Source organism: Phasianus colchicus, chromosome 3 (genome assembly GCF_987193195.1).
Source record: "Phasianus colchicus chromosome 3, bPhaCol1.hap1.1, whole genome shotgun sequence".
Classification (NCBI taxonomy): Eukaryota; Metazoa; Chordata; class Aves; order Galliformes; family Phasianidae; genus Phasianus; species Phasianus colchicus.
The window spans coordinates 39,932,566-39,949,639 of NC_143438.1; the positions used below are offsets into that span (position 1 = coordinate 39,932,566).

The 17,074-nt window shown below is 36.5% G+C and overlaps 1 protein-coding gene across 1 annotated transcript; it reads left to right on the forward strand.

The window, feature by feature from the left end:
• Positions 1 to 3,205: 3,205 nt before the first annotated feature.
• Positions 3,206 to 16,331, forward strand: LOC149918527 (uncharacterized). The gene is made up of 4 exons (XM_090138332.1): positions 3,206 to 3,430; positions 5,479 to 5,668; positions 6,087 to 6,230; positions 16,195 to 16,331. The coding sequence occupies exons 1-3, from the start codon at positions 3,425 to 3,427 to the stop codon at positions 6,203 to 6,205; spliced, it is 315 nt and encodes a 104-aa protein (XP_089994458.1). The 5' UTR covers positions 3,206 to 3,424; the 3' UTR covers positions 6,206 to 6,230; positions 16,195 to 16,331.
• The last annotated feature ends 743 nt before the right edge of the window (positions 16,332 to 17,074 follow it).

The following is a 17,074-nucleotide window of genomic DNA, read 5'->3' on the forward strand; positions in this document are numbered from 1 at the left end:
GGGTGGCGAGCCCGCGATGGCCGCCGCCTGCTGCAGGCACGGCTCCGCTGGTGCGGCCGCGTACGGCTCGGGCCGCCCGCCCTCCTTCGAGCCCTGCCTGCACCTTCCCGGCCGCCCGCTCCACCGCCTGCCCTCTGAAGCCCGGGGCTCCGCTCTGTTCTGCCTCCCCTGGCTTCGGTCCGCCCTCTCTGTGGCCGCAGGGCTCCGGGGAGCCGCGCTGGGGCCTTGTTAGCCCCCGGCCCCTTCCTCCCCTTCTCTGAAGGCTCTGCCTGGCTGTTGGAAGTTCATAAATAAAGTTCATAGCGAGCTCCTTTTTGTCAGTGATGAGTGTTGCCATACTTCATCCTCTGAGAGATTCTTCCTGCCCAGCCCCAGCTGCTGCCCACATCAGGAGCTCCCTGACAGGCCCATGGGTGCAGAAGCTTGGCTGCTCCCCTCCTGTCCCATTTTGTCTCGATGTGCAAGAAAAAGTATTGTTGTGTTGACGGTGCTTCACAGATTGCCTGGAGAAGAGTGCCGATAACTCCAGCCACATCAGCTGTGCCTTAGGAACCTCAGACAAACAGGCTGCTTGCTTGCTCTGCTGGTCCCTCTTCAAAAATAAAATGCCAAATAAAGAACAACAAAGCAGTTCCTAGTTTAGGATGCGAGAGACTGGCAGAAGCGACAAGTGAGGGGGTGAAGAATTCAAATGTGTGGACAATGTGGATCTTGGAAGTTGTAGAAAGTAATATTTGCTGACTGGTGTCTAGCTGGTGAAGTATTACTCTCTAAAGCAATTTCATCCTTCATTTCCTGCTTGTGGTTTTTAACTGATGCAAATATAGAGTTTGATTTTGCAAAGATATGCATAATTTACTTATCTATAAGAGTCGGTGATGTTATTTGTGTAACTTCTTACTCACCTGCTTATCTGATATGGAGTTTAGAAAGTAATCACTGAAATTCAGAAGGCTGTGAGAATATCCGTACACATTCTGCCCGAATTGTTCTGCTGAAACCAAGGAGGTTTGCGGGTTGAGGTCTGAGAGTTGCTTAATTGCCTGAGTTATCTGAGGTTAGGATGTGTCCTGATTGCATTTACATTTTTGTGTGTCAGATGCTAAAGGAGTGTCAGAGAATTTTCTTGAGTCTTATCCAAGATTGCTACAGTTCTTTATGTGACTGACTGACCACAGATGCTGGCAGTCTACAATTTCAGGTGGTGATGTCTCCAGTAAGAGCTGCAAAAGGAAATGATTTTCTTATTAATACAAACACTGGCTTATTCAGACATGAAGTACCTAGAGTTATTTATGCTTTTGTTAAAACTGTATGTTTTACAATTATGATTAAATATCTTCAATAGTACAAGGAAAAAAAAAAAAAGAGAAAAACAAACCAAAACTAAGAATAGCTCCAAGTGGATCATTTGGGAATCTTTATGAAGCACAGCTCTAGTGTGTAAAACCGCCAGTATGAAAAATATGAGCAGCTTTTTGGTTGGCAGCATTGTCCAAAGGAAAAAAAAATGCAATAAATAGCAAGCAAAAGGCTTTTTTCAACACAGTATGTTCCTCCTTTTTCTAGATAAACCATTGGGAGTTCACCAACCTAATCCAAACAGGAACCAAAAGAGGCACGTGAGAAAGGAGGGCCCTAACTAGGAAAATTTCAGTTCTAGTTTGACATTATTTTTTTCTCAAACATAATTTTTGAATTCTTACATGCTTCTCAGGACCTTTTTTTTTCTTTCAAATGTCTTGCTTAATATACATTCACAATATTAATTTAGCTAGTCTTCAGTGTCAGCAGAGAGATGATATCAGGATTAGTCCTAGCCATATAGAAGCTATTCAGCCTAACAATGTTTTTCTGCATTCAGGTATTTTTTTGCCATAGGTTCTTGGGAAAAAAAAAAAAAGAAAAAAAAAAAAGAAAAAAGAAAAAAGAAAAAAACAACAACAACAAAAGTTCATTTTTAAGGATAAAGTTTTCCAACCCATATGTTGATCAAAGGTTTTCACATTCCTCAAACATTCTCCCTGACTTGTTATGGGCCAAAATCTTGGGTTTTTTCTGAAATTGCACTAACAGTCTTTCAGAGTTGAAGGAAAGGAATCCAAAAACCTTTGCAAGTTTTTTTTTTGCAGTTTGTCTTCCATACTTTATTTTCATTAAGGATTATGTAAATATGGCTTAAATTAGTATTGTTACCAAAAGTAATGAACTTCCTCATTTACTTTCCATGCCTCCCTCCCTCCTCCTGTTTATACTTTTTTTTTTTTTTTTTCATTTATAGTAGCTCCTGTAGTCAATGGACCTCTCTTAGCCAGCTTAGGTAGCTAAATCTCTTGAAGTTCATTTACCTGACAGTAAATCGCGATGTAAATCTGAATAGGCATCTTAGTTTTCTTTCAATTAGAAACTGTCACTTGTTGCTGTATTCACTTACAATAGCTGCATTTTTAAATTGCTAGCGTTAAGCAATTCATGAAAAATCAGGATATATTAAGGCAGATGGACAAGCTGAAGGATCAAAACCAAACCCTTCTTTTCAGTTGGATTAGTAACCTGTTTTCAGATTATTATTTTAGTCTACGCAAAGCCAAGAGGCAGTTCGTGCACTTGCAATGATGGCAAGGAGAAAGGCAGAGAAGGTTCAAGAGTGGTGATTTTGTCTACATGCTGCCAGGGTGCTGTTGTCTTGTCCCTGCCTTAGCCTGTAACTTCATATTTGGCATAGAGTTTTTTCATCCAAATTTGCCAGCAAAACAGCTGCATCCCAATATAAGAGCAACAGTTTTATTACCCTGGATGAACTCACTTCAGAGTGCCACTGGCACTGCAACGTAGATGGCAGACAAGGAGGAAGTGAGCAGAATTGCACAGATGAATTTGTTTTTGGCTTAAGAACACACTGACCTAATTGGGCAGTTCATGCATTCAGACATTTTGCTGTAATGCTTTCTACATACATGGACCTTTTACACTTACCTCACAGTTGCTAGCTTTCATTCAAAATGATGAAGACCAGAAATGTGATTTTAAGAATCAAAATTCAAATCTTTCTCATGCCCTTGTGTTTATGAAATTTTAAAGCCTGGAGCTCCACTTAGTTTTACTTACTTTGACATCTGCAAGTTGATACAGTCATCAGAGTTACATCCTCACACCCCCCACCACCCCTCTCCCCCCCACACTTTCCTCACCCCCCCCACACAAATACACCCTCTTTACTCAAAACTGTGATTGCAAATTCTTTCCTGTCTTGTGAACTGCATCTGTAGTTCAGATATGTAAAATACGAGTACTCATGCACAGCAAAGTTCATATGATAGCCACCATATCCACTTTTCCTCTCACTACTGCCTACCCAGCACGTTACAGAGATCCTCCTAGCTCACAGGCCTGAACTGGATCTGGAGGTCAGTGCCTTTGTTTTATGCAGGTATGTAGCTGCGCATGATTCTATCTATTTTAAGGAAACAACCGCCTTTTTCTTTTCACTTCTGTTAAAAATAATTCTGAAAGTGTATTTGTAGTCATTGTATTATAATCTTCATACTACTGTGATGGTTTACAGGAACTCAGTCTCTTAAGGTGGTAAATGCTCAAGCACTTTTAGAAATTCAGACTTTTAAGTAGAGAAATACACACAGTTACTAAAGATTGTTGGTTATTTAAGATCAATGTAGCCTTATTTTATGAGTTTCTGATTCTTTTATTACTTTTTTATCACATGCATATTATTTCATCTTTTACTGATTTCTGTGCTTTTGTTTAATGCATACTTATATTCCCATATTATAATATATATTAGTAATGTTTATATATAATATCACCACATCACTATGTGTATGGTAAGTTGATTGTTCCACTTTGCTTTCTCAAGAATTCTACTATGTTTTCTGTAAATGAATGCGAAAATTCAATTTCCATTAATAAAGTGTGAATTTAATTTCCATTAATGCATGTGAATTTTTTTTTTGTCTTCACTCTGTTTAACAGTATTATTTAAAAAAAAAAAAAAAAAAAAAAAAAAAAAAAAAGACAATATGAATTATGCAGGAAGTTCTTTCACCTCTGCTTTTGTCCCAGATTGGAAACACTTTTGCAGCATTGACTGGGACTGCTGAAAATACATGAAGGTGTAAATGGTTTTAAGACCTCATTACAGCTACTGAGGATAATCTGTTCATAACACAAACATATAAATTATGTGTCACCTTTTTATCAGAATAGTTTTATTGCTTCTATTTCATACTGTGGCTGTATTTTGATATTCTGTATCTTTATTTATTTTGCTCCTGTTGAAAAAAAAAATCAGTTCTTACCTATTTAAAATTGATACAATTTAAACCTATTTTTGAGTGCCACTTTTACCAGTTTCATTTCCTTTCAAGGAGAGATGTATTTTAAAATATTTTATGCTCTTTTCTTAAATCCATCACAGAGTTTTCTGTTGATAGTAGGGGTGTTTGTTTTCTGCAAAAGAGTAGCTCAGTATTTTCTTATCTCAGAGTTCTCTGACAATTATTTTATGGTATAAAACAGTATTTTCAGTAACTCTGCAGAATCGCTAAAGTCTAATCTGCTGAGTAATGGAGAAAGGTAGGAGTCATTTTAATTGTCTATGGAGAAAAAGCTGGATAAAGTCAGGGTAAATTGGTTCTCAAAAATGGATTCCTATTAAAGCCAAGGAAGAGATATATCACATTTCTCTTTGTGAAGACGCACAATAAATCATGAGAAAAGTTGTGCTTGTCCTTTGGAGAAGCAACATAGAATTTTTCTGTAAGTAGCTCTTTCTACTGTTAGGTTATGCATCTTATTCATTGATTATCCCCATTGCCTGTACACCTGCTTGTACACTAGCTTGGGTCTGCTATGGGTCATGTAGATGTGCAGATGCAGATAGGCATGTAAAGCAGTGAACCAATCCCAGTCCAGTTCTTATCTTTGCAGCTACTGCTGACACAACCAGACTGAATTTCTTGGTGGAGTACATTTTAACTTGGATTAGGACATTACGAGCAACTACATCCCTGTAAACAAATTCATTCTATCTAAAATCTTTATCATTCTTCACAGTGTAGATCATGAGCTTAGCTTTATAGCCCTACATAAGAGTTCACAACCAGCTCAATGATTATAGAATTCACCATGGGGCAATAATTCTTGAGTGTAAGCGCCAAAGTCAAAACAAAGTAACTCCAGATGCCACTTCATAATACTTAAACATTCTGAACTTTTGGCTATGAGGTTGTCATAGGTCTGGAGGATCAAAAAGAAATTTGTGTGATTTGGCTGAGATCGCAGCAAGGGAATGTGATACTTAATGTCTTTATTTTTCAATTTCCCTGTCTGGAGGCTGTAACTGGCCAAAACAATGTTACACTTTTACTGTTTTGTTTTTGTTTTTTGTTGTTGTTGTTTCAGGGCAGAGATCACAAACGTTTTTTCAGTCATTTAAGAGTAAATAATTCTATTTTTCAGAATTCTATTATTCTTAAACAGGATGGCTTAAAAGGAAAAGCAACAATAGTTGCGAGGCCAAGGAAAGCCAAAGCCCGGCTTGAACTAAACTTGGCAAGGGGTGCCAAGGAGAACAAGAAAGGCTTGTACAGCTACCTCAATCAGAAAAGGAAAGTCCAGGAGGGCACACCCCCACTAGTGAGTGACACAGGTAAGCTGGTAACAATAGACAGGAGAAGGTTGCTGTGCTTAATAACATTTGTGCCTCTGTCTTCTCTGACAACTGCTTGTCACACAGCCCTCACATGTTTGGTTTGGTAGAAGGGGACTGGGGGATCAGTGTCCCTCCCACTGGAAGCGAAAGTCAGGTTCATGACCACCTGAGGAACCTGAACATCCGCATATCTGTGAGTCCTGATGAGGTGCATCCTCATCAGGATCCTCTGTTCCAGAGTCCTCAGGGAATTAGCTGATGTAGTCACCGAGACGTTCTCAATGATATTTTTAAAAACTCATGACAATCAGGTCACCTGGTGACTAGAAAAAAAGGCAACATTACACCCATTTTAAGAAGGGTAGAAAGTATGACCCTGAGTACTACAGATCTGTCAGTCTCATCTCTGTGTCAGGAAAGACCATGGAGCAGATCCTCCTGGAAACTATGCTAAAGTACATGGAAGATAGCGAGGTGATATGGGAGAACCCACATGACTTCATCCTGCTTGACCAACCTAATGGCCTTTCATAATGGTGTCATTGCAGCAATGGATAAGGTAAGAGCCACTGATGACATCAATCTGGGCTTCAGTAAGGCCTTTGACACTGTACTCAACAACATCCTTCTCTCCAAACTGGAAAGATAAGGATTTGATGGGTGGACTGTTCAATAGATGAGGAGCTGGCTGCAAAATCAAACTCAGACAGTGGTGGTCAATGATTCAATGTTTATATGTAAATCAGAGATGAGTGACATCCCATGGGGGTCAGTGCTGGAACTGATACTCTTTAGCATCTTCATGACATTGACAGCAGGGTCAAGTGCACCCTCAGCAGGTTTCCTGATGACACCAAGCTGTGGGATGCAGTCAACACACCAGAGGGATGGGATGTCATCCAGAGGGACTTAGACAGGCTTAAACAATGGGTCCAGGTGAACCTCATGAGGTTCAGTAAGTCCAAATGCAAGATACTGCACCTTGGTTGAAGCAACCCCCACTACCAACAAAAGTTGAAGGAGGCATTGAGTATAGCCCTGCCAAAAAAGAGCTGGGGGCACTAGTGGATGGGAAGCTGGATATGAACCAGCACATGCCCATGCAGCCCAGAAAGCCAACTGAATCCTGGTCTGCTTCAAAAGAAGCACGGCCAGCGGTCTGAGAGAGGTGATCCTGCCACTCCACACTGTGCTGGTGAGGCCTCGCCTGAGTGCTATGTCCAGATGTTGAGTCCTCAGTACAGGAGAGATGTAGATCTTTTGGAACATCCAGAAGAGGGCTACAGAAATTATGCAGGGGATGGAACACCTCCCCTCTGAGAATCTTCAGGAGAAGAGAAGACTCTGAGGTGTTCAGATAGCGACCTTTCAATATCTAGAGGTAAGCTACAGGAAAGACAGGGACAGACTCTTTATTACATTAAACTAAAAAAATGTCTAAAACAGTAGTAGAAAATGAACTGAGAAATTAATATTCTACTTCTGTATAGCTTTATTGGCTTTAAATGTTGAAGCCATTTCCCCAGTAATGGAAGAGAAGGACAGTTGAGCTCTTTTCAGTTGTCTTTAGAATATAACTCTAAAAACATTCCTCAAAGCATTATAAAAAAAAAAAATACTTAATTCACAGGCAGGAGCATATTAAAAATAAAAGACCCTTGCTCATAAGATACAAATATAGCAGCAGGAAGCCAACAGATTCCACAATGCCAGCTGAACAGCTGTCTGGACTTGATCATCCTTCCCTTCTAGTTCATAGGAAAGACTCACATTTAACACTGTTAAGAGCACGCCTCTGATGCCATGAGCCGTTTCTCTTGATTCCAGAACTCTCACTGACTGCAGCCTGATCCATTCTTGCTCCACTATTCACATTTCTCAAGGGCTTATCATTCATTACATGCTGGACTTTCAGCCAAACTAGGCGTTACTCCAATACTCTTTTAGTCAAGAGCTCATCATTACAGACTGTAACAACTCCAGATGCCTGTTTCAGTTGAACATAGCTTGTAAACAATTTAAATTTATTTATTATTTATTTATTATATTTATAAAGCTCAAATTTAAAAAATAAAAAATAAAAATCAAGCTATTCCAGATTATGCCAATCAAGCAGTTCCCAGCTTTCTGGAATAGAATCCCCTATCATTGAGGAAACAGTATTTAAATCTAAATGGCTCACAGAGGTACATATGGAACTTTTCACATTTAGGTCACAAGTTCAAACACTGTCTTCATTATCTGAAAATTAAAACTATCAATAACTGACATCTATTACATAAGATATATGAAATGAGTTGGTTCTCTCTTTTTTTCTGAAATGCGTAGTACAGAGGATGTAATTTGTGAACTGTTTTCAAAATGTGCTCTGAATATACCTGTTTAAATGTTTCTTTTAAAAAATGAAACTTCTCTCTTAAAAAAAAGTCAACACTACTGACTTTTGCAGTTTTCCAAAACATTGTTTTATTAATGTTGTCCTGACAAGTAATAAAATATTGACATTAAAAGCTCTGTTATACCTGAAACCTACTTTTTTACACAAGTCAAATCTTTCAGCTACAGTTCTTCATATGTACATTGGTCTGTCATTGAAGGTAAAGCTGACTGGAAAAACCTCTTCCTCACACTTCACATTTTCAATAAGCTTTGGTCTCATGTAACATCACTGTAAGATCCTGGAATGTCATTGTATTTATCAGAAAATAGTCTTCTGTGCCTCTCCATACTATTTTCAAAAACTTCCCGATGACATTTATTCAGACATCTGCACCTGTACAGGTCCACACTGTAATATAGCCACATTTAAGTGTGAGGAGGTTGAAATATAGATTGTTCCTCAGAATAATGGCCTGTCAAATATCTTGAACATTTCAAAATGTGTTTATATTATACAAAGACAATTTCAGAAGCATAAATGTGAGAAATCTTCAGGCTGTGATTGTTCTTGTAGGCTATCCTCAGTGTGCAGAACAGCCAGAAAATATTTCCATCAGCTTCTCTGTCTGCTGCTCAATGATCAGGGATGGTTCCAGAAGACTTCAGTGGAATAATTTTCCTGATTCTTCTTTCCCAAATGCTTTATAGACCTCTGAAACATTTCTCTGCTTTGTATTTATGAAACAGTACATTTTGTCACTGTGATTATAGAGTAGAAAAGATCTTTTTAATCATTTCGCTCTGCTCTACGTAGAAATGACTGAAGGCATCTTTCGGAGGAAAAAAACTCAGTAGCTACAGCATGGACAGCTGAAGATCATGCTGCAATTCCACTGTTTGCATCCAGGATTTTTGTCAAAGAAAAAAGAAGCAATGAATATGTAATGTGTTGTTCCAAAGCAGGAAATTATTACTGGTGTAAAATAACATTGCAGCATCGTCTTCCCACCACAAATGCTGTGCATTTGAATCTGCTCCTCAACATGCCACTAAAATCTGCATCAGTAAAGATTCACAAAAAGGAATATAGTGTTAAACCCCTGGACAGAGGATTTTCAGCTGAAACTGGCTATTTGTTTAGAAAAAGGTAGATACATTTGCAAGACATGCTTACATAGATAATACATAACTCTTTTTTTTTTTTTTTTTTTTTTTTTTTTGAGTAAAAATCAGTCTCCAGCTGGATTTCAAATGTTTCTTCTGAAAAGAAAGTGCTTACTTTGATGAAAGCAATATCAATCACGTCAAAGTGATGTGCATTCAGGGTATTTCAGAGATGTGGAGGGCACTTAGATGTCTTGTGTATCTTCATATCTTTGATAAAACGTCCTTCCCCTCTCTGCTTGGATTTTTTTAACACAGAATTTGTTTCTTTTATGACTCATTCCTATCATTTCTTTGCTGTAAATAAAACATTATCTTGGTTTTATAAATATGTTGATAGGCAGCATGGAAAACATTAATCACTGTAAAGCTGAAGGATACTTAGCAAAAGTGAAGAGTGCAAATTGAGAAATATGGATTTGAATGGTACTCAGCCACTACAGATATGCTGCGCACTCTCAGCACACATGATAACACCAAAGAGGTTACTTGGTTATACATTAAAAATAATAAAATCTAATTTGAAAGAAAAAAGATAGTGAAGCAAAATTATTCAAAAATGTGTTTTGTAAACTAACATTATATACAGCAATTACAGAACTCTTAGAAACATATAGTCATTTTTGATGAAGAGAAGAAAATGTTTAAAATATTTGTAAAATACGTATGTGCATACAATGTATGAACAATTTTTATACTCAAATAACAAAAGTTATGCTTCTTTGGTGTTGATAACATCAGTATTTAATTTGATATAGCTAACAATTCAAAACGAATTGGTAATTCCATTGAAATACTTAGCAGAATTGCCATTCACTTCAGGACTGTCACTTTCTCCACTTTGCCAAAATTCTAACAAGAATGGCAAATATTATGTATACTGCTGAATATTAAATCATTCCTGTGGTAATTTAAGAAAAAAAGGCAAAACTAAGAAAACACAATTTTAAAATCTTTTTGTTTCATATTCAAACAAAATACTTTAAAAAATTATTGAAAACTTTAAAAGCAAAATGGTCTAGTTGCTCAGAGCCTGGTCCCCTCAATACCTCCAAGGATGAAACATCTACCAAATCTCTGAGCAACCTGTTCCACTGCTTCACCACCCTTATCCTAAAAATCTTCTTCTTTATACACTATTTTGTTGACCAATACAGAAGTTCAGTAGAAATTTCATTATAATTTTGTCATTATGGTATGGACAGAACAAGTGAGGGTGGACACAAATGAGTTCTCCATCAGTTCTCAGCATTTCTGTCCTGGTACCTGGCTCCTAGAAGCTCCGAGATTAAGATCTTACTCTCCTGTGTTTTAAATCCTTTACTTAAAGACATTATAATGTGAATAGGCAACACAGCTGGTGTGAAAGATGCAGTTTGACATAAGTTAAACATCACTTCAGCAGCAACAAGCACACAGCTTTCCAAAGTTTTGTTTTGTTTTGTTTTGTTTTTAACTGACTATTGCTGTTCTTGTTCCAGAATTTATCTTCCCTAACAGGTAAGATCTGGAGAACATTTATAGGAAAAATTCCTTGTTTTGCTGACAGGGTTCCAGAAGGGACCTCATTCATAAACATCAGAATAATTTTAACTACTCACTTTATGCCGTGGGAGGATTCTTGTGGAAATGCTCTGGGATTTCAGATTTTCAGGTCTGTTTGTGGATGTAAGTTAAATGATGAAAATCAATTCATTTCAGTGAAATTGCAGCAATTGACAGTAAGAGAGAGTCTGGTTTAAGCCAGTCATTTACTAATCATTCAATTGTGCAGTAGAAAGAGAACTGAAGCCTTGCAGTGAAAACTTTTAGGTTACTGGAACATAAAATAATCACTATGGTGAAATTATTTCTCTATAGTAATTTATACTGCTTTGCCTATCACTACCCTGTAAGTCACTGGATTCTTCAGTACCACATTGTGAATATTTATATGCATGTGGTTCTCACCAGCTCTCTAAGGACGCCCTTCATATCAAAGCTTAATTTGTGTATGATAATTTACTGTTATATTTCTTAGTTGGATTGCCCTAAGCAAAGAGGCTGTGTATCTGAAAGGGTCGGTTTTTTTTGTTTTTTTTTTTTTCCTAAGAGTGCAGTTTAATAGAGCACTAGTTACAGTTTAACATTCATCTAATAATCAAAATATATTTCATTCATTCATGTTATTTTTAGATATCATTAATTCACAGGGGAAACCTAGAAGTTTCTCCAGTCTGTAACGCTATTATACAGATTCAAAGGACAAAAGCAGCATTGTCTGCTTCTAAGGAAAAACTGCTGGAGGCATTTCTTTTGTTTTTCTAATGAACACCATATGAAAGCAGGCTTAGAACAACTATTTACTTACATGCAGTGATCTTCTAGGTTCTCATGCATTGACTACTTCCTTCAGCATGCTACTGAGCTACTGCCAGTGAAATGACATTGGTCAGCCTATGTACAAGGTTTTGTAATTTTTTTTTAATAATGCAGTAATTTATATATTACCTTGACCAGAACATTTAATGGTGATGCTCTGTGTAAGGGTAAAAGATGCTGTTACATATAGTTTACCAGACTTAAACACATCAAAGAGCAATAATATTTAAGAGTTTTAAATGTTATTAAGTCAACCCTGTTCATTTCCTTATTTCAGAGATCAGATTTACTGTTCGATAATACCACAGTTTTTACTGTTCACTGTCCAGGAAGTTTCTCATTTGATTAGAGATGGTTTGGACAATATGTTGGAAGAGGGTCTTATAGAACTTCCTGGATTAAATATCTATTGGATGTGGTTTCGGTGATTGAGTTCAATAATGTGCAGAGTTGCTTTCCAGTCTAGCACTTCCAGCTGTGCCAGATCCCCACCAGTCAGTATATGTTCCTGAGTCCATTGGCCATGGAGCAGCACTATCTACAATGTGGAATGCATCAGACCTTGGACTCCGTCATTCTGCTGCAATATGGGGATCAAAATAGCATCAGAATGGTGGGATACCATGAAATGTTTTTTATCCCTTTTCATATCTATGCAGGTATATGCAGCACTATACAGAACAGAATTAATTTGCAAATAGAACACAGATACAGACATAAAGGCATATTCCCATACTTACTCATTTCTTCATAGAAATTATTTTCTTTTTTTCTGAATTTTTAATTTTCTTACAGAAGAGAATTTAATCTGCTTATTTTGGCAATTATACCATTTTTATCACAATTATGAGTAATTTCTAGAAAACTTTCAGCAGATACAATAGTTGTCAGCTTTAAATATTATTTAAGAAATAAGAATGCATTGTCCAAGAGAGACAGGCTGAACATGAGCAAAAGTACAGAAAATGACTTGCAATCTTCCAGCTCCTGTCTGGAAGTTTCAGAACTATTAAGCACCATTAGCTTGACATTACCAAGCCTGCTACTAAAGATATATGGCTTTCATTCTGTAAAGAATGGACTGCAGAAAACTAGCATCAAAGGCCAATGAGGTGAGGCAATGATTTATTTATGTGCATCCTAGTATGAGAAAGTGACTTTCAAAGCTAAGAGGAATGTTTTGAGAAAAATATTGCCTCTACTAAAACAAAACAAAACAAAAACAGTGTAGAATCCTACACCTTCTGTTGAACAGAATATATTAAAATGAAATAAATAACAAATATATCCACAATAAATGATTGTGGAAATGTTCAGTTCAAAGAAATCATGGATCACCAACAGGATCAGATGTGTTCAAGGGTTTTTGCTAGTGAAAAGCTTTATAATTAAAAACAGCTTCTACAAGAGAAATAGCTACAGTTATTTCCATTTAATAATAATTTGAGCAAAATAAACTTCTATTAAATAAAAATAGTATCTGCTAAGTAAGAATAGCAATATGTACCTAATACTACAGAATAAGGAATAGTGCTTACATTGTTAGAAGAGTATTTGCAGGAGAAAAGTTGCAGGAACAGTTATTTTAAATCTTGACTTCTCCCCACTTACACCTATTCTGTCTAAAATTGTAACTAATGGTGTGACATCTGGCAACCATGCTACCTCAGGCTATGACCTTGTCAGTTCTTGTAAAACTGTGAGGAAGGTTTAACAGCATAAGCATCAGGTTTGGATTTTTTTTTAACTGTCTAGAAGAACAGAATCAAATATAGATACAAGCTACTCAGCTCTCTAGTATCTAAATAGCTAAATCTGCTTTCCTCACAGCAGTTTCTTTCAAGAGCTGCAGTTAGGTCCTATGTAGGCAGGGAGATAAAGTGGTTGGGGGCTTTCAGAATGTAGCATTTTCAGAGCTTACAATGAGTCTACTTTCAGTTCCCATTTAATTTATATCGTCCATTTTGAAGGAATGTACAGCAGAAAGAAAATAGGTTGAGTGAAACTGTGAATATTTTATTGCAAAATTTCGTAGCCAGAAAGCTTTTTGTAAAATTGAGCATTTTTGCTGTCCTTATGTAAAGGATGCTAATTTCACTGCTAAAGAGATGATAGTAAGAATTAAGTGCACTCCTACCTGAATAGGTTTAAAACTATATTTGTAGTTCAGGTCCTACATATGCTCACAGTTACTGTCAAGATGGTAATAAAAAGAAGCAAAAACATTTTCAGTCTGCTCTCTGGCTGAGGTTACTTTCTGTTAAATTACACTGTGTTGTGGAGTGAGTTGCTTTGTCTGGACTCTGGTGAGTTTGTAGCAGTATTCTCTCACTGCACAGTAATGATCACCACAGAGCAGACGTTTTCATTTCAGAGATCATTCTGCACTGAGCATTCTGAGGAGTGGCATCTGGAGAAATCACAGCTGATTAACAAAGGGAAAGCCAGGAGGAACACTAGCAATACCATTAGGCCCAGGAACACAAAACAGGAATTTTGGTTGAGTTGGCAATTTCTATTTACCCAGAGACCATCACATTAGAAGGCCTCTTCATAAATTTTTCTTGTTTTTCTTATCAAAATTTCTTATGACCTCTCCAAATAGCAAGACAAAATTGTTGTATGTCTGGCAATTCAACATTAAAAAGCTTATTTAATTTCTTTATATATTTTAAAACTTCTTTTAACTTCAAAAAATAGCAGAAACATTTGCTGTTCTTGCATATCTTCAGAAGTATGGATTACATTGTTTTACAGGTTGCTGTATCACCTAATACAACATAAGTGACACCCAGCTTGCAAAATGAAATTGTGTCATCACATGGATAAATTCCAGTAAATCAATAAAATCAAAAATTATTCCATATTTTATCAGCCTTATCTTCTAACAACATAGTGTTTGGTAGGGTGTTTAACAACTCCATTTTGCAGTCCAGTGTTTGGTGACAAGATCAGGGTGCACTGATGGCTAAATGCTACCAGCAAGCAAAAACTCTTATGTATCTACTCTTCTCCTCCATCACTGGAAAATAGTTGAAATAAGTATTTCGCAGTATTAGGGTATTAACTTTCAAAAACTTTCTTGTTTGCCACACTGATGAAGTGTAGATTACATACTCTGAGAATAGAGTTTGGAAAAATCCCAAAAAAGAAGCTGTAAGTTGAACAAGTTCCTTCAGTATTTAGAATAAAATGCCATGCTTTCTTCTTCTGAAAATTGGTGTAAGTTTTGACCTTATTTATCTGCGCTTACCTTTTATCAAAGATATCATGCAACCATACTACTTGCATTGTCACACATTTTATTGAAAAATTCTACCACAAGCAGATTCTTTCAGTGTTCTTCAGTTATGCTTTTCTTCATATAAGCTGGGTGAGAATAAACACTGAAACAAACATAACAACTGTTTTCATTGGGTCACATAAATATGGCAGATATCTTCCTAAAGAAGAAAATTTGAATCTCCCCACATTTGTGAAAGCCCACAGTTACATCCAAGTATTATTTTGATAATGATACTGACATTTGGAAGCTAGTAAAAATAGCTTTCTGCTCTTTGAGATATCTAAAATCCCAGTTGAGCTCTGCATGCTACTTTATCTGACATCTTAGTACTGTGCTAAGAAACTCTATACACTATGAACGTTGCAAGTTATTGAAATAAGGTTCCTATTTAAAACATAAATTATTTCCATGAAATGTTGAAAAAAAATAGAAACACATGCATCTATAAACTATCAGTTTCCCTACAATATCTGTCTCTTAGCATAGAAGTTACCTTATTTCCGGAAATGACTTCTCATTTTGGGCATTGCAGTCTTTGGATTTAAATATTTGTGAAATGATCTTGAAGGACCCCTGAGCTCTCCAACCTTAACTGAAGAAAAAAGGTGCTTAATACCTGAAAATCAAACCCAGGGAAAGCAAGGACAGTCCCTCAAACATGTGCTTCTCATTTGAAGGTACTCAGTAAAATGTTGCCTGTGATGAGGTACAAAAGACCAACAATATGCTCTAGCCACATCTCCATCTGCCATGGCACATGTGTGCACATTTCACCTGGCAGAGAAGCAGACACAACGCTGTGCCATCCTCCCATTCAGGCTGAGTCTGAGTCTGCCCTTGTCTTTAACCAAGTTGCTTTCCATTACACATAAGTAAAACAATTCACCTCCCTTACCTGCCTCTTATGGCTGTTGTGCAACCTAATTAGAAACAGCAGTGAATTAATTTCATGTGTAATTCCACTGACTGTTATGCACTTTCCTGACCATCTGCAAGGAACCTTCTCCCAGAATATCTTTATTTATGATCCAGGTACTATTTTCATTATTATTAAATACTGATTTATTTTATGTCCGTCAGTGAAACTGACTGCTAATTGTCAATTGCCCAATCAAATCTTGCACATTAGGCCAAGGAAGAACTTCCCTATTATAATTCTCCATAAATTTAAATTAAATGTAAAAGCTTCTTGGGAAAAAAATCATTTTTTATATCAAGGTATTCAAATGTTGGACAGATGTGACAGGTTTTCTCTCTCTCTACTTGTACTGACTATATTCCCTGTAGAAATATAGACAATAATGTAAATGGTATTTTCTTTCACTTTTTCCAGGAAAAAGAAAAAAAGTAAAAAGAAGAAGAGGAAGAAGAACGATTAAATCAACCATGATTTAAACATCTATTTCAAAGACAATGCAACAAAATTAAGCAACTTAGCTACTCCACAAAATCAAGAGTAGTAGCTTCAGTATACGCTACCAAGTTCACAAGTATTTGAATGTCTGATTCTTTATTAGATTTCTCTTGAATTTTAAGTGACTCAGAAAAGTTTGGTGTTAACTAGCTTATAATTAGCTTTGTAAAACATTTGAAATACTTTTGTCTTTTCTTCAATATTGATATCTATATATCTATCTATAACATATATATATATAACAGTATAGCTTCATAGAACTATATACTATATATATATATTATGTATTATAATATATATAATACATTCAATAGGCAATCTTACCTTTATGCCATTATCAAAATTATACCAATGAAAGTATACACATCTGATGAAACAATACTGAATTATACTCATTGAAGAAAGCAAACAAATCATTATTGCCTTTGTAATGCTCTAATTTTATCTTGGATAAATGACATTTTGTGTTCTTGACTTCCAACTTCTGGAAAAAAAAAAAAAAAAAAAAAAAAAAACCACCCAAAACAAAAAAGCAATTGGAATTTCCTGTAACAACTTGGTCAGTTTTTTATCTCAGCTGAGACAAAGCTCCCAACTTAGAGCAGATCTTGGTTACAATTTGCACAAATGTAACCAAGTTTTGAGAAAATGGCTTGCAGAATAAACAAAGAAATAAAGAATGTAGTGTTTTCCATGTAGCAGCAGTTTAACAATAGTTTCACTTCATGTGTAACGCTTTTGTTTCTGGATCTGGGAACAGCAAACGGGCAATTCCTTTTACCCTCAAAGGTCAGATTCC